This window comes from Cylas formicarius, unplaced genomic scaffold (assembly GCF_029955315.1).
Source record: "Cylas formicarius isolate icCylForm1 unplaced genomic scaffold, icCylForm1.1 PGA_scaffold_6__28_contigs__length_40554024, whole genome shotgun sequence".
Classification (NCBI taxonomy): domain Eukaryota; kingdom Metazoa; phylum Arthropoda; class Insecta; order Coleoptera; family Brentidae; genus Cylas; species Cylas formicarius.
The window spans coordinates 11,672,331-11,696,853 of NW_026844347.1; the positions used below are offsets into that span (position 1 = coordinate 11,672,331).

The following is a 24,523-nucleotide window of genomic DNA, read 5'->3' on the forward strand; positions in this document are numbered from 1 at the left end:
GGTAGCAATTCGGTTTTTATTTCCGCTGCTCTCGCAGCTTTCTCTAGGACTAGGTTGAAAATTAATGTTGATAGGGCGTCACCTTAATTTAGTCCACTGTGTATTTCGAAATTTTTGGATAAACTGTCCTCCCTCCAAACAAATTGTGCTCAGATCGATAAGCAGTTTGCATATTGAAAACTCCATCACCGCGTTGCGATCCGTGCTTCTTATGTTGCTCTCATATGCCATCAGAAGTCTATGAAGGGGTTGGTCTATTGTTGACCTGTATGTCCTAAATCCAGCTTGATATTAGTCCGGTATGTTTTCTGTATAGGGCGTTAGTCTGTGTAGTAAAATATTTGCGAGTATTTTGTAGGAAGTGTTTGATAGGATTCCTCTGTAGTTGGAACATTTCGAGGGAATTTTGTGGATGGTCATGATGATGTTGTCCTTCCATTTTTATGGTATTTTTTCTGAATTTGACGAGTATATCTCGTCCATATTTTAGGAATTCTGAGTTTATGAAAACATTTGTGAGGATTTTCAAAACTTTGAAATCCGACTAACAATTAAGAATATTATAGCTGTGGGCTTTTTTGTGTAAATTTCTGACTTTTTTTGACATACATCCGAATTTTTTAATTTGTTCGCATTGATTATGGGATAAATTGATTATAAGATGAATTTTTCATTAATTTTATCAATATTAAAACGCACATTTTTTGAGAGCTTGCAAATAGAACTACTTTTACTTTCTGGGAATATAACACCCAGCTCTGGATATATATTACATATGCATATTACATATTATATATTACATATCAGAAAAATAAGACGTTATTTAGAGTTTTTTTGGAACACCAGGATTGGAACAAAATTCAGTTTTAATTTTTCAAAGGAACTTACACAGGCTACTGTAAAAGCTACTGTAATACTATTTACAAAAGTTATGGATTCCTCCAGCGCCGGTTGTTGTTGAGTCGGACTTGCTGACGTTTCTCCAATCATTTTGTTGGCTTCTTCGGAGCTTAACTGAAACAGTTTCAATAACCGACGCTGGAGGAATCCAGTAGTTTTGCAAATAAAATTCAGTTTTATTAATGAACTTGCATGGATTGTTCAATATTTTTCATGGAGTCCTGTGGGCGGTCTCAGATTTTTACCAAACATTCGCAGTCATCATGGAAACAAACTCTAGCAATTTTAAATATACATTAAGGAAACAAATAAGTTTCCTAGTAAGTCCAGAAAGAGTCAATAAATTTGTGTAATTTGTCAATTAATTTTTTTACTCCCTACTCTAAGATACTGTTCAAAAGTGTGCAAAATGCACTAGTACTTTTGGGTTTGTAAGCTACCAGATCTTCCGCCAAATGTTAGTCACATTATTTTGACATTCAGTAAATGTATTTGTGGTTTTTTTCAAAAATGTAATAATAGTAGGAAATTTATGATATGCAACAGGTCGATAAACTGCTTCAGTCACTCGTGCATTAAGCATTACTAAACCCTTTATTTTGACGCATCGTAAAATCTAGAAAGAAAAATGTGCACCAACCTATTTTTAATTTTTAACTTGAAAATGATTTACCTATATGCAGGTTTTAGTCAAATGTCTTGTAATATCTCATTAATTATGAGACCTAAATTCATGAAGTTTAGTGTATAGAGTTTCTAATTAGGCTGAATCCAGTGCTGATAAGGCGACATTGCCATATTTATGTTTTTTTCGTAGATCTACCAAACCTTCTTATTAGAATAGGAAAGGTAGTTTTTACACCCTTTCTGGATTGCTCCTCAAATTATAAAGAAAAATGGAAACAAAGTGAATTAGGAAAAACGAAAATAATTTACGATTTAATCAATAAACTAAAATTTAATCTAAATTTAAATTCCCTTACCTTATTTTTGGGGAGGATTCGATGTTCAGCTGAAATTTCCACTTTTATCAGCTCTCTAAGTTAGCCAAGGTGTTAAATTTGGCTTCGTACCCTTTAATTTTTAGGTGACCCCAAACCCTAGGGGATTTAAATCTGGTAAATCAAATGTAATAATTACTGAAACATATGGTCGTTACGCTACTTTTGACGAATCCTGTGGGGTTGGTTTTAATTTGCTTTACTTAGAACAATATGTTCAATAAAGTGCACAACCAAAAGGTATGTGCTGATGTTACAGAAAACTGAAACTTTTGAAGGTCAAAGTATTAACTATTTTTCAACATCCCTTCATGTGAAGTAGATAAAGATGAAATTAACAAGATTAAACTTGGTAAAAAATTTTTCTACTCTCTTGTCATTTAACGCGTTTCCCACAGATTCGAGTAACCTCGGATATTTCCGGGATATTATCATTGCAATCGGATGTTTTCGGAGATTTTACCGCACAGCTTGAATTTTGACGTTTGTCAATTTTAACGTTTATGTCAGTGAATATATTCGTGGTATTTTGCAAAAATGTACCCAAAAACTAACGGTCATAGAAACAGTATCGTATGCAAAATGTTTGGTTAACATGCCGTTTACCACACTTGCTACATAATATGCTATTATGTTTCGGATTAAACTAACTAAATTTTTTTTTGTGAAAGATTTTGTTACGTTGACGTTGATATATGTTCAATCGGAGTTTTGGCGTATCAAAAAAAAAAATGAAAGTGACTTCACTATCAAATGCGATTTTTGTGTTTTCATTCATTAAAAATTTGGCCACTCTGTCTGGAAAGTTATGAATTTTGAAATAGCTAAAGTTTGTTATTGTGGTCGATGTTTGCAATTAATTTAGTTTATCAGCAGATTCTCATTGGTTATTTTATTGTAACAATGGTGGGTTTCATATTTACTATTGTTTATTTTTTTGGTGGATCGATCCAAACCAATTTGCAATACAATTTTTCTAGCTTCATTCTTATTGGAGCTACAATTTCAAATAGAGGCAAACAAACCTGTTCCATTTTTTGACTATAAAATTTGTTTTTTTTTTAGGTGAGTCCCTCAGTGTGGTTACAAAATATATTACATAAAACAATTTACAGCATGTGTTGTATAATGGGCCACCCTCTATTTCAAATCAAAGTAAGAAAATCTTACAGTTCACAAAGTCTTTTATTAAAATAATATAAACCCGAGGGGTCAACCACAAGGCGCATCCGCTGGAAAGCTTAGGCTTGTCCATGATAATTGAAATTTAAAATGCTGTGGCCTGCGTTGTGACAGCTATCCCGACGGGAGTTGCTCTATTCCCTTTTGTAAGCGCGACCACCTACCCTAACTAGTCGATAAAAATGCTACATGGAATAAATATATAAATTATCCAGACCATATCGATTAAAAATTATGTAAAATGTTAAATAAATTATATAAAATGTAAACTCAAATTTAATAAAGGTAAGTGTAGAAACCAGCAAACAGATAGGTCTGGGCGTTGCGCTCTTGCCTTTTTTTGTAATTTGCTATGTCGAAATGACCTCAATAAAGTATATTATTAATATTTTTATTATTAAAAGGTATATAAAATATGAAAATACAGGGTGTTTCACAATGAAAAGAAAATCCAAATCTGAGGACACTGTAATACAGGAATTAGTATACACAGGGACACATGAGAAGGAATTTGAAAAACCAATAAATAACAATCTTGAGTATGAGTTTTTAAAGTGGCGATTGCATTAAAATAAAATATCAAATAAAGTGAGTCCTGTGAGAATCTAATATATACAGCAAAAGAGCACACAGTAGTTTACACTTAACCCAGGGCAGAATTAATACATGTGATGATACTAACGCATTCTTTTCCACTTTTTCAATATTCTTTAAAAAAAAACATTACAACAAAAATTTAGCAGTTTAGTAGTTAGTTTAGTATGGTCTAGCACACGATAAATGGTCATGACTTGCCTGTCTTATTAAACCTTCAATTAACCAAGGAATAAACCAATAACAACAATATTAAGTGTTTAAACTCATTTGCGCTTTGCCATTAGTAGTGTTACAGACATTATTTGTTATGTTTACACTATGGGTTGGACAACATTTTGACCACGGAATGGGAAAATTAACAAACCAGAAAGAAGAAGAAAGTGTCCTTTGCATATGTGCTGCAAATTTAAAAAATATTGCAATTCCTGGACAATGAAAAATATCAGTCAAGGTCGACTATAAGATTCCTGACACTTTAACATAGCAAATATTCAAATTCGCTAATAATTTATGTTTTTAAATGCGAAAAAAGGAAAGGTGGCAAAATTCTTCATCAAACTTCATTTTGAATGTACCTGCATCTAGAGCAATGCACCCCTTACCTTATCACTACCGTTTGAATCCTATGGAAATGATATGAGCCGAATTGAAAAAAACAATAATATGGACCCAAAAATGTCCGGCCATGTCATTGATGTAAGTAAAACTCAGTAAAAACGAAACTTGATAGAACAATAAAATATTATGGGAGTATTACTATTATAAAAACCCAGTTTCTGCATATTTTATATATTTTTTAAATGAGAATATTGGATTGAATTAAACTACCGCATTGTTCCTCTTAACTAAATTTAAGGAAAATTAAAAAAATAAAGTAATGCCCAAAGAGATAAAAAAATATATTGGATAAATAATTCTAGTAATTTACTTTTATTTGACATTGCTCAGTGGATGATATTAAAAGACCAACAGTTATATCTATACTACGCACAGATAATTCAAGCTCTTTTATCAAAAGTTTTCGAACTGATAAGGATTTTTGCCCAGTTGTTGTGGGATGATCTTTTTTTTTTCGTTTTCGTATTCTACAAGAACAATTGCCCTTTGCTAGAAAATGTATTCCCGGTGACTAGAAGACACATGTAGATGGACTTTATCATTTGCCGCCTCGATTCCCAGATTTAAATCCATTGGATTATTGTCCTTGGAGATATCTAAAACAATAAATCTACACTAACCCTATACAGGATATGGGAGGCCTAGACATCTGATAATTTCACCTTATAATGTCATACGCAATATTCCTCAATAATACGTAGCATTCATGCATGCATATCTAATTTAGTTTCAGAACTGTATATTATTAAATACAAAATACAACTGCTTGAGAGCATCCAACGAGAATATTTATCCAAAAAATTATTTTCCGCAAGTGGTAAGCATTAATTATTTATTTGAAAACTGCAATTTTTATGAAAAAATTGCAGGGAACAAATGGTAGTGGTTATATGTGGTTATATGAGTATTTCAATTTAATGAAAAATATAAAATATATAGAAAATGTGTTTTTATTTTATTGTTCATATCCCATGAATGTGCCTTTTTGTGGATTTTTTCAAGGCATTCAACACAGTCTGCAATACTTGAGAAATTACAAAAATACGGCTTCAGGGGAAACACTTTTAACGTACTAAAAATTATTAATCATACAGAGAACAGTGCGTCAATATTAAAAACGAGAGTCCAATTTTGCTTACCTTATATATAATATATTATGTATATTATGTATATTATGCAACAAGTGCGGTAAACGGCATTTGATTCACGAGTTTATTTGACATGAGCGGAGCGAGTTTTTAAAACGAGTGAGTTAAAAAGTTTACCGAACGTGTTGCATGTCCGAAAACATCTGATTGCTGCCAAACCCGTGCGGTAAAATCCCAGAAATGTCCGAAGTGGCTCGGATTCGTGGGAAACGAAACTGACGTGGTAAAGTGACGTTTCCCGCACGCTAGATCGGTGTGTAATTATATATGTGACAGACAGGAGTAGAAAAATAATATGCTACAACTAAAAACAAACATTGCTGTAATTAGTTATGCAGATACTGCGATGCTACCACGTAAGGCAGATTCATGGAAATCCCTTAAACTTTTGATTGAAGAGGATATTGCAACCAAATAAATGGATTTCTCATTATATAAAAATCATGTATCAAATTTGTGTAACTTAACAGTAAATGATAATAGTACTATTACTGAAACCTAACTTAGAGGATTACTGCCTAAATTTAACTACTTAAGAGACTTTAACAGTCCAACAATTAAAAATTGCCTATACGTTCGTAATCAAATCGGACATAGCATCCTGGGCTGTGTAGAGTCTTAGAGAATCAAATCAACAAATTTGCTGTTTCAGAAGATTGATGGTATATCCAAAAGATATACGGCACCTGTATTGTCTGTTCGTATTAAAAAATATAAAAAAAGGTATTGTTATTGTTACATTGATTGGTGCCACTTCAAATTCATAACTTCACTGTTGCCCTTGCAAATTACTTAAATATCTGTCCAAAACGTAAAATAGTTAATATTTTGTCAAGTTTGATAGACTCACTTGAATATCTTAATGCCTTATACGATATATATCTGCAATCTGCAATACATCATTATATCCGTGAGACAGAAAGTTCCAAGTCAGGTATTGATCATGGAGCCGGTTTCGGGTATGACTACCGCAACAAGTAACAGATCACTATCCTATTATATTCCAACATAGAACTAATAAGGAAGTAAGAAATGTGGAACTACAAGGAATCAAACATTATGTTAATTATAATACTGTAATACAAAAGCTAAATAATTAAAAGTGGGGTAACATATATAACGAGCAAGATCCCGAAAAATCTACCGACCTGCTTATTTCCCGCTTAGCGGACAATATTAGAGAATTTATTTTTTCCAAGACAATTAAACCATATGATATTGCTAGAAAAAAATGGATCGCAAACGGACTTTTAAAATGGATTAACATTAAAAATAAATTATTCCATAAAACTTAAAAAAAAACCATTAATGAAGCAAAAAATGATTTTGTTTTAATATGCCATTAAGAGCAATAGAAATAATAATACTGGTTTGTTAAAAAGTGTACAAGAGGTGAATACAAAAAAGGCATCTCGATGATCAATCAAATACAAAGCAAGGATGGTACGATAAAAAGGAAAAAAAAGGATATTGCTAATGTACTCAATGACTACTTCAGCAGCATCGGTCAAAAACTAGCCAATGAAATAAATAAGATATTCGCAAAAATTAAAAAAATGTAATACTTCGACCACTGTATAAATCTGACGAAAAAACAAATCCTAGAATTTATAGGCCAACTCTCCAACTTCGCAAAATATTTTGAAAAAATATTAAAAAATTGCATTTTTAGCTATCTCAAAAAATTTAAAACCGTATACCACCATCAATTTGGGATCCAGAACGGTAAATCCACCCAGGATGCTATTACTACACTGACAGAAAAAAAAATATTAAAAAAAATCTTAAATCAGTCTGTATTTTTACACAAGAAGTTGACTAATATTTTGGGGGGTATAGGATTTAGGGGAGTGTCAATTTGCTAATATCTCAGTGACCGAACGCAATGTGTCATTCAGCATGGTGTGCCTAATTGTTAAAGAAAGGTTGAATATGCAGTTTCACAGGGAACTGTATTGGATCCCATTCTCTTTGGTTTGTACATTAACGATAAGTTTCGTGTAAACTTAAATGGGAATATTGTGAGTTTTGCAGATGATACCGCGATTTTCTATACTCATGCATAATGGGCTGCGCTCAAAAACAAATTCAAAAATAACTTAAAATTGTACAATTACGATTCATGTAAAGAGCTAACTTTAAACTTTTTAAAAACTTTTTTCTGTTCTGTGTTTTTCATAAAACTTCGAATGAAGACTAAACTAAATGAGTTTATCGATATAGTTTTCCCCAATTATGTTAAATACCCCGGTATCTATATGGACAAGCTAATGATTTGGAAATATAACACCTGATAAATTTATTAAAAAATTGAGATCCCTTTTCTAAATATTTAAGAATGCCAGGGAATTTTGTGATATAACACACCTAAAAATGTTGTATAGTAGTTAGTATGTTGAACCACATCTCACATACGGTCTCTTGGGGTGGGGTGGTTTAACTAGTAATTACTACAGGAAAGTTGAAATCTCCCAAAAGTGGATTCTTAAAGTAATATATAATAAACCGCTAATTTATTCTACTGAAGAACTGAACTCTATAAAATAGTAAAGATCTTAAATGTTAGACAATTATTTTTTCTCAAAATTACGAATTATTATTACTAACTCAAGAGCAGCTTACCTCCATTCGAGCACGATTATTCGACACGATCTCAAAGTCAAAAACTGCAAGTAACAATTCGAGAAAAGATTATAGGTCAAAAATTATTATCGTGGTACCTGAAGTTATTCAAAATTATAGACCTACAATGAATATAAAAAGAAAATAAAAGAATGGGTTATTCATCAGCCGAGACTTTATATCCACCAACAAGTAGATTTAAGAAATAGTTATTCTATTATTACAACACATTAAGTATTTAGTTAAGATCCAGATAGTTTGTTCCAATTTTTGCAAGTCTGTTATACACCACACACTTAAAACTTTTATGTATTTATTTTTTGATTTATGGATGTTGTTCTGCTCACAAACAAATATTCATTTGCTAATATTTCGTCAGATTTTCCCCTCTTTATTTGCTGTTTATGTATCTCTACTTATTTAATGTTTCTTTGAATGTGCTATTATTATTATTATTATTATTATTATTATTATTATTATTATTATTATTAATTATAATCAGCATATTTACAATACCAGAAATAGTACCGTGAGTCCCACTGCTATTGAAAAAACACCACGGACAACGTTCTTATAAATATTATGCAGCCAGACTGTACAACATGCTACCAGGTTATATACAAGAAGCTCAAAATTCTAAACCATTTAATTACAAAACAAAATGGATAATTGAGACTATTCGATTAGTCTTTTCAATGATCTTATTGATTTGAAGTCTCTTAGCTCTGATTGTATCTGTTAAGCTATTTTTTTTTCTTAGTGACTCCACTCACAATCATTCTTAAATGCTTCCGTGGATATCCTAACGTTTACCTTTCGTTCCCGTTGTATATTGTACTATTGTATGTATTGTATGTATTGTATGTCTTGTATCTATTGTATGTATTGTATGTATTGTATGTATTGTATGTATGTATTATCCATTTTCGATTTTAAGAAAAAATTTAACTTTTAAGGAAATTTAGTCAACCTGATGGATTCACATTTTAATTTGCACAATTATCAACTGTCAGTCTGCATAAGCCTCCGATTTCAATCCCTAAATGATTAAAAATGAAACCATTATGGAAGCGAACGTCTATTTGAAAACTTTACTTTCCAGATTTATCCCATTGCGCTTTGCTGCTCTGCATTGTCGATTCTCTAGTAGCCGCATAAGAATTTTTTCGCAGTTCCTTTTACCACTGAATAAATATTTGCTCAGTCGTTAAGCCCTTTACAATCGTCGGAAGAAATGCAAAGATTGTCTACAAGCGGATTTTGATCCGACATGTGTACGAAATGTATCCTGTAAATCTTAACGATACAGTCGATTCCCAGCACAAAATTCTCAACTCCGCGAATAGAATTTCAAATCACTACTTTAGCGGCACAATAGTTTTAGGGCAGAGGGACACATTACATGCAGAGAACGACACGAGGGTGGGTTCAAGGTGTTTTTAGACGTGTGTTTGCTGTTAACAATATTATATACAATACAATAAGTTAGAACTTTTAGTGATTAGAAAACTTTCGAATTATGAATTTTTGGACGCTTATTTAAGATTCTATTTCGATTTAAAATATTTTCAAAGTACCACTTCGGATTGCATGGAAAATTGCCATTATTTCTAGGGTCTCGATGACAGAGAGTAATCATCATTAAAAAAAGTGGGCAACTTAAAGTTTATATCGTAAAATTCAGATAAATTGCAATGATAGTTTCCGATAAATTTCGTTTTCCAGTTATTAATACCTACACACCTAGAACGGAATAAAGAATGGAATCAATTTGATATTACAGCCCTGTTATTATACGTAGTATATTAGAATAATAAATATAAATCTTTGAATTGGAAATTGACAATTAGAAATTCTACAATGTACCCTGAATGTACCCTGCAGGGAATAATCCTGGGACCACTAATACTTTTGCTCTATATCAATGAATATGTAAATCATTGACCGGTGTTTTTGTTTGCGGATGATGAGTCCATTCTAATTTCAGCTATTAAGGAGCACGATATAAATAAATATAAATTCCCTTAAACGGGTGCATAAATAATTTATAAACAAATTATAATCAGAGATTTCAGTTCACACTCACTTAGAGTGGAATTTGTAAGTTGGTGGTCTGTTCTAAATTAAATAGGTACCTGTTACCACATCATTAAATGATTAAATAATCGTTGGGCAGATCTAATCATACTACAATTTATTATGCAGCACTTCCATATGGGACAGCTGTATGGGAAAGTTCAAAAGCCTAAATTGAGTGCTAGTAACCCAAAATTCCATTCATATTTAACTTTCCATTTCCTTCCACACGTAAACATACATTTGAAATTAACACAAAACTAACAGTAACTAGCATACAGTTCATACAGTTTTGTTTAAATTTACGATTTGCACTAACTCCTTTTCCAGCATATGTCTGCTTCTTATTTAGAAAATGCCTTCAAAAACATCAGCATTCATTTCTTCATGATGGTGTACCATATTTTTTTATTGAAATGCTATCCATCCCAATATCTATCTTTATTATTATTCATTTATTATTATTTTAAGTAAAATTAGTGTATTATTCTTCTAATGGCAGTGTCCATCATCATTCATTACAGTTTCTTTTCGTCCCGTAGTTCTCTTTGGAGCCGGATGGGACCTCGTACGAATTATTGACTGCTCACCTTCAGTATAATCGAAACTTTGCCAATAACTGCCGGAAACTACCTATAATTCTAATTTCTAAAACTAACGCACCACCACGTTTTATCATCCCATCACGTCTCTCTATGCTAAAAAAATTAATAGTTTCTAAGTTATTGATCATTTTCAGAAATTTGATGCATGTGACATTATGTTTCACACTGTTTGTGCCTTTTTGAGAATTTCTAACTCGTGGTGTGGTCAACAAAAAAGCAAGAATCGTCTTTTTCAAACTAATGTTCAGATATGATGTATTGATAGTTTGCAGGCTCTCCAACACTTACCAACCATTTGCATCATATTTAAAACTCCAGATAACTAAGATACAGTTCTTGAAAATGAATAAAATAGTATAGTTAAAAATCATACGATTTCATTTCATTTCACAATATTAGATTTCTTGGCCTAAACGCTGAAGAAAAAGACCTTAACTGTATAACATATATCAAATATCTAATACTTTCTGAACTTTCAAAATTACGTAAGAAAATTAAAATCAGTAAGCATTAAACTTACAAAAAAATAAATAAATACAAAAATGTTAGTTAGAGAGATCGTCCTGCAAAACTTAGAGCCCAGTTCAAAATTGAAGCCTGTTCTTCATTATTGCACTTAGATTTCTTATTATTGATTGATTCTTTGGAAAGAATTGCAAACACATTTGGTTGCTTTTTGGGCGGGGTCTATTTCTGGGGTAAGCGAACCCTCGCTGAGAATGTTTTTGTTGCTTAAAAATTATGTATATGTTCTCTTGCTGGAAACTAATGAATTCATAGCTGCTGAAAAATTTTTAAGCATTTAAAATTTAATCTATACCATTTTTGTTTTCTTTATGAAATTTCTATATCGGTATCTTTAAACATTGATAAATTTAAAAAAAGGGTGATACACATAATTTAAACTTGAATTCATGGATTATAAAGAAAAAAAAATTTGGATTTAAGTGATTCTGACTATATTATATTATCAAAAATCTGGCCACGCCACACTAGTGGATGTTTGCTAAAGAAACCAAAACTATGCACGCATCAGGTGTGCGCAAAGTTTCAGTTTACTTTTCACTTCGGGAGTTTCCGGTATTTTAGTCACCGTTTTGGAAGCGATTAGATGTATTCGGATAGTAGTTTTGATGGTCACGTCACACGTCACTCAGTGAATGCTATTTTCCAAAAACTTCTTGAGTCAAATCAAACTTGAAACTAAACTGGCGTTTATCAAATTTAAACTCAAACATTTTCAAAAATCGCACTTTGTTCAATCGCCATATTCGATATAAATAATATAGTCAGCTCCGTTTTTACGCGCTGTTTGCCGAAGGTAATGAAATAAATTTGATCTTTTTGCCCTGGAAAACGTTCAAAGATAAACGTGAAAAGTTTTTAATCAATGAGGAAGATCGGATAAGTCAAAGAGCATCGACGAGAGAAAATTCAATGGGCTTAAAATTTTATATGACGGCACGCACCTCTGTTTTGGATTTCCAGATTTGGATTTATTTCAAGTACAGCATAAGCAGCAATATATAAAGAAGATGATGTTACATTGGCAGACACATCGGCATTTTGTAGCATAATCAGAACTTTCTTGCTCTGCTCTTTTCCAAAAATCCTCCAGATATCTTTGAAATATCGTATTAATGTTTCCTTGAAATTCCTACCAAATTATATAAAATTCAATACAAAAATTTCTCGAAGAAAAAAACTAGGTTCTTAGGCTATGTAACACTCTCCACACGAGAAAAAAGATTTTCCTTTGAAATATACAAATCATCACATAGCATTACAACAATATATTACACCACCAATGTTGGAACCTAATTATATCAAATCAAAATACCGAATGAATCAATATTGGGAATTTTTTAAGATTCTCTATAAATTTATAATTAATTGCGTTATATATTGAACGATAATTTCAGCGTTAAGGAACAATCCCTGTTAAAAGTTAATTTACAACTTATAGTAATAAGTTGTAAATACATAACATAACAACACTTATGGAGCGTAGATACTCGTACGATATCTGTAGTTTGAACTATTAGTTTGAGATCCTAGGCTATGTGGTATACAGGGCTATAATATATTTAGCCAGGCCGTCTCATATCTTCTTTTTCGGACTATACAAAACTTCATGTTTCTTTTTGAAAAAGTAAGTTACACCTCAGCGATATTTCACATATTTTCATTGTTTTTCCCATCTAATCCTAGAAATTCTTCAATATTCTACCGTTAAACTCCCCAATGTCAGGAAATGCCCTAAAATCTTCTAAATTACTTCCAAATTTCTTTGTTTTTTCAAAAAAATGCATATTTTTGCTCTATCACGTATGACATTAATATATTTGTTCCATGTTAGGGATGACTTTTAAATGAATTGATTTTTATGAAATGAAATATGATTTTGCAATACTGGATAATATTAGATTTCTCTGCAAAACAAGAGAGTTGGCGCAGAAGCGTCAATACAGCGTTGTAATCTGCTTAAGCGCAGTTGTTGGTTGTATTGGTAGTCGCGCTACTGTGTTCGAAGCTGTTGTCTTCGTTGTTGCGTATTTCTGTGTTCTAGAACGTATAAATATAAAAAACTTTTGTTATATCTGTGGTAGTTATGCCGCAGTAAAGCAAACTACTTTTGTGAAAAATGTATACCACGCTTATTTTCTTGGCGACCAAGACAAGTCCTCATACTGTTTCTTCCATTTGCGTTGAAGCATTAAGAAACTGGCAAAAAGGAAAGAAATCTTTAAGCTTTGGTGTTCCTATGGTATGGCGATGACCTAACTAATCACAGTGATTGTTATTTTCGTACGTGTAATGTTCAGAGATTCAACAGAAAAAATAAGATAAGAAACAAATTGTGTATCCGAATATTGCCTCTGATATTTGACCATTTCGCCATAGACCAGATGTACCGATATCTACAGCTACAAAAGAATTAAAAAACGTCATATCGTCAAAATCAGAGGAATCTAATTCCGACCTAGAGAACTCAGATTTCACCAGATATCAGCGAGCAAGTGTTTCACGAGAGCGCATTAAATGATTTAATTATATATTGGGACCTTCCAAAGGATGCATCCGAATTGTTAGCGTCCAGACTTCGTGACAAGCGTTTATTTCTACCTGGCGTCACATTAGGCTTTTACCGGGATCAATATTTTACTCAAGAAGGACCGCTAGTGTATTCCAACAACATTCCTGACTTAGTTTCAAAATTAGTAAATGTGCCGCATATAAGAGAAGAATAACTCCTGTTTTTTGACTCAAGTAAGTGTAGTTTAAAAGGCGTTTTTTTGCACAATGGTAACGAACTGGCCTCGGTTTCCGTTGCGCAGTCGGTACATTTAAAAGAAACCTACGATAATTTGGGATTTTTTTGAATAAAATAAACTACCAAGAACGTCAGTGAATTATTTGTGGTGACCTTAAAGTGCTGTGCATGCTCCTAAGACAACAGAGAGTCATACAAAATGTCCATATGTGAATGGGATAGTCGGGCAAAATTGGACTCAAATGGAATTGCCCTCTATAATAAGCCTTAAACTTGGAAGCAAAAATGTATTAAGAGATAGCTTAGTTGACCCCAAAAAAATTTAGCTACCTAATCTTCATACCAAACTTGACTTGATAATGCAGTTTGGACAGTGTTTTAAATATTTGTGCGAGAAAGAGAGATAAGAACATTATGCAACGACAAGAATTTTCAAAACACAATGACCAATGTAGATAAAAACACCTGGATTTCATTTAAAGAAGTAATTGATACGTTTCTTGGGAACTCTTAGGACGAAAACATATATTACAACACTGTCATCGTCTAGGTTGTAACATGAGTTTGAAAGTGCATTTCCTGTTTTCACATTTGAACTGTTTTCCTGGCAATCTTTTAGCAGTTAGCGAAGAACAGGGAGGGAGGTTTAACCAGGACATTAAGGAAATGGAACGGCGATACCAAGACGGATGAAGCATAACGATGATGGCGGACTATTCCTGGATGTAAAAACGGGATATACCCTTAAAAACACAGCAGAATGTCCGGACAAAGCAGCTATCTGGCAAAAAGACGAAGATTTCACTCAAAATTCTGAGTAAAATTGTTTTCACTTTTTTTTTCTAAGATTCCCCTTTTTTAGTGAATAAAAAAATATTTTAGAAGTATTGTTTTTTTTAATACTTCCAAAAAACCTTACATGATACAAACAAATGAATAATTTTTTTTTAATCAGCCCGTCAAAATGATATAAAAGCAGTTTTCAAAATAAAAACTCTAGTATGCAACATGTTTGGTAAACTTTTTAAGTCACTCATTAATTAAACACTTAACACTTACATTATTCAAATGTAATTTCCAAATACTACTATTATCCGCCAGCCTCCATTTCTTCATCGATTGATCGAAATATTGCTGTTGTTAGAATAATTTTTCGATTATAATTCAGAGTTCATGAGATGTCAAATTTTGGAATCTAATATACAAAATTAAAAAATCCTGCTTAAAAGCAGTACTATTATTATTTTGACGGTCTTATGACAAGGTTTGTAGCAAAAACATCTTTCAAAAAATAAATGTTCATAAAAATACAACGTACCAGTTTTCATAATTGTTTTATTCGCAAACGATGCAAAACGAAAACTCAAAGGTGACTAATTTAATGTAAATATCTAAAAACTTCGAAAAAGAGATAGTACCATACATCTATTTGAAAGTACTATTTGTTAAGATACCTTCCGCTACGTCAATAGACTTTTGTAAACAGGTTATTAATTTTGCATACAAAAGGTACGCATAATTTGACCCTACAAGCAGCCGTTTTGGATGAAAACTTGAAGTTAAACCTGTGTTTAAATTTTTTGACTTGGATCACTTCCAAGTTTTTGAAAAAGAAGCGAAAAAATACTTTTCTAACGTCATCACCAAATTAGTAACCACTGGATAAACATAATGATTCGCATAAACGTGCTGCATAGTAGATAGATTCATAGCAGCCTCAGCAACAATTGAAAGGTTTTCATAACAACAGAATCAGTAATGACATAATTTAAAAAGAAATAGCCACTTTCATGTTAAACGTTATAATATATCGTGTGTGGCATTACTAATCAGACACCAGGTATATTTGAAAAAGTTCGCCAATTAATGTTAATGCGTTGGAGTAGGCGATCTTATTTTTCAACAATTATTGTAATTAGTAATTATTAGTAGATAGTTTACTCTTAGTCTTAAAAAAGACAGTGCTACAAAAAAAGTTTTGGTTAACCAAATTCGGGATCAACACGGTATATGACACTTTCTAACATTAAACAAAAAATTATAATATTATTTAAGTGTCTCATCGTCAATATACTCAGTATCACGGACTTGTCTAATTGGCACGTTACTATACAAAAATATAATAAAAAAGCAAAACAAATAGTTTGGGGCGCTGTGTAAATAATTCGTTACATTTAAGTTCCACTCTTTTTCGGCCATATATATACATATAACAAGAAAAGAATAAGAAAATATCACTATAAATAATGAGATTATAAAAAATTATATCTTTCAAATGTGTCTTATGCAATAAAATAGCAGTAACCCTGGTTTAAATTTGGCATAAAACCTATGCGCTTGGCTTGGATTCTACGGTGAATATATTTAATTAAACAGGAAAAAAACAAAACTAATTCAGTCCCAAAACCTCAGAAAATTTAAAAAAACGGGTTCTGCCGGATATTGTTTTCTATATAACTAAAACTTCTTTATTTCACAGATTGTTGTCACTTTGTTTCAACATATATTTTCACATTTTGTTAGCTATCGCCTTTTTGACGCACCCTGTACTTATACAAGTTCCAATGTTAACTCTTTGTTTTGTGTAACATATTCATTATAAAGGGTGTTTCAAAAACAAACGCCAAAAACTTCAAGGGGTGATTTTTGATGTGATATTAGAGACTGTTGTCTCCTTTAAATTTTTCATAAAATTTATAATTTCCAAATAAAATTGTTAAAAAAATAAGTTTGTTGTTGTTGAGTACTGTTGTTTCATTTGTATTTTGTACCAATATTTATCAATTATCTTTTGAACAATTACATTTTAAAAATAATTTCATAATACACATGTCTGAAATTAATTCATCTATTCATGCGAAATACGACAAGTTTCAAAAAATTTTCGTTTGCTCGCCCGTACATAAAATGCACATCTGCCATTCACCCTATAACGTAATCCGCCATTATTGAATTAACAATTAAGTGATTAGTTAGTAATTTGTACTGTGTAGTACTTTGTATTGTATTTAAACTGAAGAAAGTCGAACAAAGCAATAATAAGGAACGCCTTAAGAAGTCTCAATCACCAGTAGATGTTTTTGCATCTATTTTTGTTTGTCTCGTTGTGCATTGTTTTAGATTTTATTTTGTTATTTGTGAAGGGTAAGTATTATAAAAAAAATTTAGGAGATAAAAGTTTCTGAATAAAAGGTAAAATAAAAAAAGCTTTTTATATGTCGTATAAATTTTCAGCTTCAGCGGTCTATTTCAATTCCTTCCACTCATTTAAAAAAATAAGAAACTATGCAGAAAGTGTGTTTTTATAATAGTATTACCTCCTATGTACTTTATGATTTAACGTACTTTCGATATAATAAAAGACAAAATATAAAAAAAATATTTTCTTCGATATTTGTAGCACGATATCGCCCTAATTGTTGGCTTTTGACCCAACGTCTATGTAAAAAACTATCATTTATTTTAAACAGAATAACCCCCTTTACCCTGTAAACTATCACATATAATTTAATACACGTCTTACTATTTTTATATTAATAAAATTGGCCAAAACTGAGGTTTCAGAAGTAAATGAAATACTTGGATAAAATCAGTTGTCAAACTATAGTCTGATTTTAAAAAAATCATATAAGACTTCGCTAATATCAGCGGCCTTTTAGAGCCGAAACGTTACTAAAAAAATATTTAAAAAATATCTAATTTGCCATTTTTAAAAATAATTTTTTTTTAATAAAAGATTCTACAAAACGATTTTGACATGTTTTTTGTCAAGGCATGCATCACACCATTCGCACAGTTTACCCCTACCTTACCGAAAATCAAATAAATCGCATTCATCCAAAAATCTTAACTTTTGATATACCGGGAAAAAACATATGAACGATTTCAGGAATGAACTAAATTATCATTAAAAAAATACCGAACCGAAACTTTCAATAAAAAAAAACTTCGCGTAATCTAAAGGAAAACGTCAAACTTTATGTAAACTTCCGAGAGTTTCCGTAGCGAGGCCGCTTTACGACCGATCCAGTGTTTCTCGGCCGAAGTTGCCGTGTTAACTATCTACAAGAACAGTTCTTGAAACCGATGCGGTGTGGCATCAGATTCTCTGGACCAAAAACCGGAATCTGCGCCTCTACACTCACCGGAACATCGTCAAAGTGTTTCTCCCCTTTATTTTCCGCGAGCACGCACCACACCGCCAACCTGTTGATCGTTCAATCCACCAGAATTTAGAATTTAGCAACGTGCTTTCGTTTGGCGGCAAATTTGTGCCTTTCGCGGTAATATGAATGAGCTTCGTTTTTCAACGGAAACTTTTTTCATCAGCGTTCCGGTGTAAAAGTTTATTTTAATTTAAAGGAGTCGACATCCGCGATCTACATAAAATACCTATTGTTTTATTATTTTTTAAATTAATTAAAAGAAAAATGTTCAAAAAACAAAATAATATAAAATAGAATAGTTTTATTGAGTTGAGAGACTACCTGGAGCGAACTGCCTACGCCACAGTGGACAGTCTGGTTTTAGGAGCAAACACTCGTGCGAATCTGCGTTGCAACATACGTGTGCAGTGTGGCGGAAAGACATGAATGAATCAAAACTAATTCTGAGTGTTTTTGTAGATTTTAAACGTGCATTTGAGACTATTCACAGGAACATTCTTATTACAAAATTAGGTTTATATGGTATTAAAGACTCTGCACTAGAATGGATAGAACTTTTTATTTGATAGATCTCACCAGACTAAAATTAATAATAATGTTTCTAGTCATAGGGATAGCAGATGGGGGGGTACCGCAGGGAAGCGTGTTGGGCCCGCTTTTATTTATTATTTATATAAATGATATGTATCAGGTTTTAAAAAACTACTTTGTTAACTTATTTGCTGATGACACGCAGTAGATGTATAGTGCCGATATAAGCAACAGAAACCGTACATAACCTCAATTTCCTAACCCCCCCGCAGCGGGGGCCCCCCGCGCGTGGCGTCCTAGTGTCCCCCCTGTCTACCAGAGTGCGCTCCGCCCCCCACCCAGCTTGTGTAGTGTCCTGTTTTGCCCCGGTTCCGCCCGTCGCTGCTAGATGTCGCGCGCTTGTGTAGCGTCCTGTTTTGCCCCGGTTCCGCCCGTCGCTGCTAGATGTCGCGCGCTCCGACCGTCGTAGGCCCCCCCGGTAGAGGGCGGTGACGGTGCGGCGCGGTGACGCGGTGGATCGGGAGGATAATTAAATAAACTTGAATTTTAATACATTTTATTTTATTTTATTTATAAAATTGGTCTGGCGAGGAGTTTCTTCTTCTTTTTATGTCGATTCAGTCGACCATCCCATTGTTCCTGTTCCTTGCGTTGTTCTTCTTCCCGTTCCCGGAGGAAATCTAAATACGAAGTGCACTCCTCGCCGTCCCACTCCGTCGACCACCCACCCGGGTACTCCTGCTGCTCCTTTGTTTCTTTTGATCCACCGGGTTGCTCCTGCTGCTGGTGATGTTCCCTTGTCGTTTCATGTCGTACCGGGAATTCTAACCCCCGGTACTCTTTGTGTGATTTGAATATGTGACGCCCTAAGCGATGCGCCAACATAATATGCGACTTGTCATACGGACAAACCGCGATTTTTTCTAGAACAAAACAAAGTATGATATGTAGCGTTTCCTATAAAACACACATTTTTTTTTTTAAACAAAACTTCCAAAAAGGGGGGTTATCAAATAATTTTAAAAATTGTTTTTTAAGTTATACGCGCATACCAAAATTCACGTTTCAATTCACTGTCATTTAAATGTACGTGTATTATTGTCAAAAGGGCAAACTGTAATTTTTTAGTACAAAAAATAAACAAAAATATGTATATATTTCGCGTTTTCCCCATAAAACGCACATTTTTGAAACAAAACTTTCAGTAAGTGGGGGTCATCAAATAATTTTTAAAAAATTGTTTATTTTTTAAAAGCCAAAATTCCCTATTCACTGTCATTTAAAAGATATTAAAAACGCTCAATTTAATTCGATTATTATTGTCAAAAAGGCAAACTGCAATTTTTTAGTACAAAAAATAAAACATATTTCGCGTTTTCCCCATAAAACGCACATTTTTGAAACAAATTTAAAAATTGTTTATTTTTTAAAAGCCAAAATTCCCTTTTCCATTCACTGTCATTTAAAAGCTATTAAAAACACTCAATTTAAATCGGTTATTATGCAACGTAAAAAAGATGAGTATCATATTTTAAAAACAGGTAGAAACTAACCAAAAAAGTGATAACCCAAACTGAAACCCACAAGAAAAGACGCGCACTGTATAAAGGTAATTAAAATATAAAACTTACCAGTTGTAGGGTCGTAGGGAAATGGACATCGCACTTCTGTATTCATTGCACTGAATATAGTCTATAATACACATGCAACGTATTTATACACATGCACTCCCTTCCATGGTTGAATTAAAAGTCGAAAGGTCTTCAACCCACAAGCACCAACGCCGATTTGAATAGACGCGATGTTGTCGCCAGACAACCGTGCAGATAGGAGTCTCAGGGTCAACACGCTTTCACACGGGAACGCAACCGCTTCGGACGTTGGACGAACGTATGTTGCCGCAAAAGATCAAGGCCAACTTGCTTTCATTTTTTACAATCTCCGTATGGGATGTGGAATTTCATAACGCGCCGAGTCTAAATGTCGAGTTGTTTTGCTTGTTGAGAATAATAATTAATTGCCCCCTTTATATTTGCTCCGTGGGATTAACGTAATGGGAAAAATTTGTTGCAACGCATGTGGAGGTGTCTTCGTTTGTTAACTTTTAGAAAGTATTCTCGCACCGTATAAATACATCTCATTTTTCTCTGTTTTGTCAGTAGTTGTTTTTGGTATTATTCGTGCAACGTGGAAGCTAACTTAGTGGTTTGGTGTTCGTACAAAAAAGCAGTAAGTACCTTTTTTATTGTTTTATTTTAATTCTTTAACATTTGTTATTATTTTATAAAGGTCCTAAAGATCATCTTAGTACTCTCAACCCGTAACCGCAAATAGAATAGCAGCCAATCTTAAGCGTAAGTTTTTTTTATTTTTTTTATTTTGAGATAAAATAATTAATAATAATTTATAGATGGACTTAAGTCAACTGAATCAAACCTGTCTTGCAGAAGGTGATTTTGAGCAGCCGATTGTCAAACTGCATGAATTGCCGATAGGCGTTCCGTTTAAAATTACTAGAGCCAAAATTGTTAATACAAAATTTGGCAATTCCGTGTTGCTGCAATTAGAAAATTCCGTAGTATTTCTTCCTACTCGCGTGACAGAAGCTTTCCGTCCGAGACTAGAACACTTTGCGTCGGGGCAGTACAAACTGGTCTACGAGGGATCCAAAGATATTGGAAAGCCCAACTCTTTAAAGAAATTCAAAATAATTCAAAATTAATCAACATATTATACAGGGTAAGTCTTATTTACTGTTATATATTTAATAAACCACGATGCGCGTAAAGCAGATCATTCATAGAGCGCAAATCTTAATTTTAACCTTACAAAAATTAAAAAAGCATATTTCCGACAAGTTCACTCTTAGAGATAGTGATGTGTGGCTTAGGAGACTAAGTAAAAATATTGAATCTTGCAACCAAATCGTTTCTAACGAAAAGGATTTATCTATTGGGTTAAAAAGAAAATTACAAACTACAATTCAACATCTGAAAGCTATTAGAAAAATTATTCTTAATTATCAACATAAGCATTTTGGATTGGGATTACAAAGTAGTAGCCGCGAGACAAACACAAATGAAATGGTTGTATGGGAATCGGTAGCGTCGTGTTTCCAGGGAAGAGTTCAGACTGGTGTCATAATTAATTTACTTCATAAAGATTTAATTCAATTTTTAAACGATTCTCGTCCAATATTTCAACAAAAAATTAGTCAAATTTTAAAGAAATTTTTATTGCTGAAAGTAAATACCACATTTTGCGGTGAATTTATTAAGGCAAAAAATGATGTCCAAGGCGAAGTTGATGTTAAATATCTGAGTACCGGAAATGCTGTAGTTGATTTAGGAACAGAATTGAATGATTGGTTTGTTGAAAATGTGCAAGATAAAATTTTAAATCAAATGTCAGAGTTTCAGGAACGTGATTCCGGGTGGGCTTTAAATAATATTATTTATTTAGAGATTAACATTAATAAATTTGAAATGGGTAACGGATCATCCTTCGTTGTGCGACATTGACCAAATTATGATTATCGAGCGGGCTATACGAGGTGGAATTTCGGTGTGTGTTGGTAGATATGCGGAGGCCAACAATAAATATATGCCCAACTACGATTCATCCAGGGATGATTCCTATATCATGTACTTTGACGTCAATAACCTCTATGGCAAGGCCATGTGCGAGCCTCTTCCTTACGGAGGATTCGACTGGATGTCTCATCAAGAGATTGATTCATTTACTGTCATGAACATTCCAGATGAATCTTCCCAAGGATATATCCTAGAGGTAGACCTGGAATACCCGCAGAAATTACATGACACACATAGAGATTTTCCATTTTGTGCCGAACATCGAGTGCCCCCCAATTCAAAGTTACCAAAACTAATGACTACTTTGTATAATAAAGAAAAATACGTCATACACTATCGCAATTTAAAACAGGCTCTCAAAAACGGTCTCGTACTAAAGAAAATTCACAAAATATTAAAATTTAACCAATCTCGTTGGTTGAAATGTTATATCGATCATAATAATAAATTAAGAACCCAAGCAAAGACAAAATTTGGTATAAATTTATACAAATTGTTTAATAATGCCGCTTACGGTAAAACAATGGAAAACATTCGCAAGCATCGTATTGTTAAATTTGTTAAAGCGTGGGATGGTCGCTACGGTGCGAAAAATTTAATTTCTAGTCCTAGATTTCACAGTAGAACCATACTTGATAACAATTTGTTGCTTATAGAATTAAAAAAATCGGAACTTTGCTTTAATAAGCCACTTTATATTGGAATGTCCATATTGGATTTGTCGAAAACGACCATGTACGAGTTTCATTATAATTACATGCTTCCAAATTTGGGTCCCGAAAAATGTAAAATTCAATACATGGATACGGACAGTTTCATTTATAATATCAAATGTTATGACGCATATGAAAGCGTTATTAAGGCCGATTTAACAAAAATTTGACACGTCTGATTATCCTAATGACAATCCCTATAATATACCGCAAATCAACAAAAAGGTTTTGGGGTTGATGAAGGATGAGACTAATGGCACCATCATTAGTCATTATGCGGGGTTAAGGTCGAAAATGTATACTTTCAAAATTTTAACGGGTTCGGTAGTTAAAAAGTCAAAGGGTATTCAGTACAATATTGTAAAAAATAAAATTTCATTTGATGACTACGTAGAATGCTTAACAAATTTTAGGGAAAAGTACGCCACTCAACGAACCATTCGTTCATACACTCACAATGTATTTAGCATCGAACAAACAAAAGTTGCCTTGAGTCCTTTAGACGATAAACGTTATCTTTTGCCGAATTCATATGAAACGCTTCCGTGGGGACATTATAAAGTGCCGTAATTATTTTTTAATATATTTTTGTTACAGATTATGGTCAAACAACTTACATTAGAAAGCCTTTGTATTATAACAATTTGCGAAAATATTAGGTGTAGTGCTGATTTTTTGCTTGAGTCACCTTTGCCTTGGAAACTAACGATACTAATATTTAAATATTATTCGAAATATAGATGGAAGTACCTTAAACAATTAGCGCTCCAGTCTGATGGCAATTCTTTATTAAATTTAGAATTCATTCTGTTGAATAAGAGATTTGGATCGTCTTACAGAAATAGCATTTTGGCAACTCCAACCATTGATTTTGACGGAGAATCCGCTTACTGTTTATGGGTCAGTTATTACAGGATAAAATATTCGGAAATTTTAGTTTGTAAATCTTGTCACTTTATATTTCAACTAGTTAAAAAATTTAAAAAGAAAAATTTTAGACTTTTATTGGATCACTATCATTTACAGCTGGATATAAATAATTTGAATGATGTATATCACGATAAACAATTTTGGTGTCAAAGCTGCTTTGAAGAAGTTTTGTTCACTGTAGAAACTGAAGATGAATGTAATTTAATGCTTCACGATGAGAGGAAATATGGAAAAAAGTTACGCTTTTCTGATAGTCCATTGAACTATTAATACTGTGGTTTTATTATAACATATGTAACTGTAGATAAGACTTTTATGTATTGATTGTATTCCATTGTATTGCAACAAGAATAAACATGTATATATTTAGACGCTATTTTCTTTTTTACCACCACCACAACACCGCATAATAATTACACAGAAGTTTGTAATTGTATAATTTATTTATTATATACATTATTACTATTTTACAATTTCGTTAAATGCTAAATTATTAAATTGTTCTAGTTTTCTTTTGCACTCTTGAGCTTGCATCCGCGCCACTTGCAAGTCTGTATTAAAAAGCGC

At 32.7% G+C, this 24,523-nt stretch overlaps 1 protein-coding gene and 1 long non-coding RNA gene across 2 annotated transcripts; one reads left to right on the forward strand and one right to left on the reverse strand.

Annotated features, from left to right (window-relative positions):
- Positions 1-19,290: 19,290 nt before the first annotated feature.
- Positions 19,291-20,485, reverse strand: LOC132703957 (uncharacterized). The gene is made up of 2 exons (XM_060673535.1): positions 20,352-20,485; positions 19,291-19,643 (listed from the first exon to the last, which is right to left on the reverse strand). Exons 1-2 carry the CDS (start codon positions 20,395-20,397, stop codon positions 19,291-19,293), a joined length of 399 nt encoding a protein of 132 aa, XP_060529518.1. The 5' UTR covers positions 20,398-20,485.
- A 331-nt stretch (positions 20,486-20,816) lies between these two features.
- Positions 20,817-24,300, forward strand: LOC132703959 (uncharacterized). The gene is made up of 4 exons (XR_009619192.1): positions 20,817-20,949; positions 21,010-21,074; positions 21,131-21,459; positions 23,624-24,300. It is a non-coding gene; the product is annotated as an uncharacterized LOC132703959 (long non-coding RNA).
- Positions 24,301-24,523: the final 223 nt, after the last annotated feature.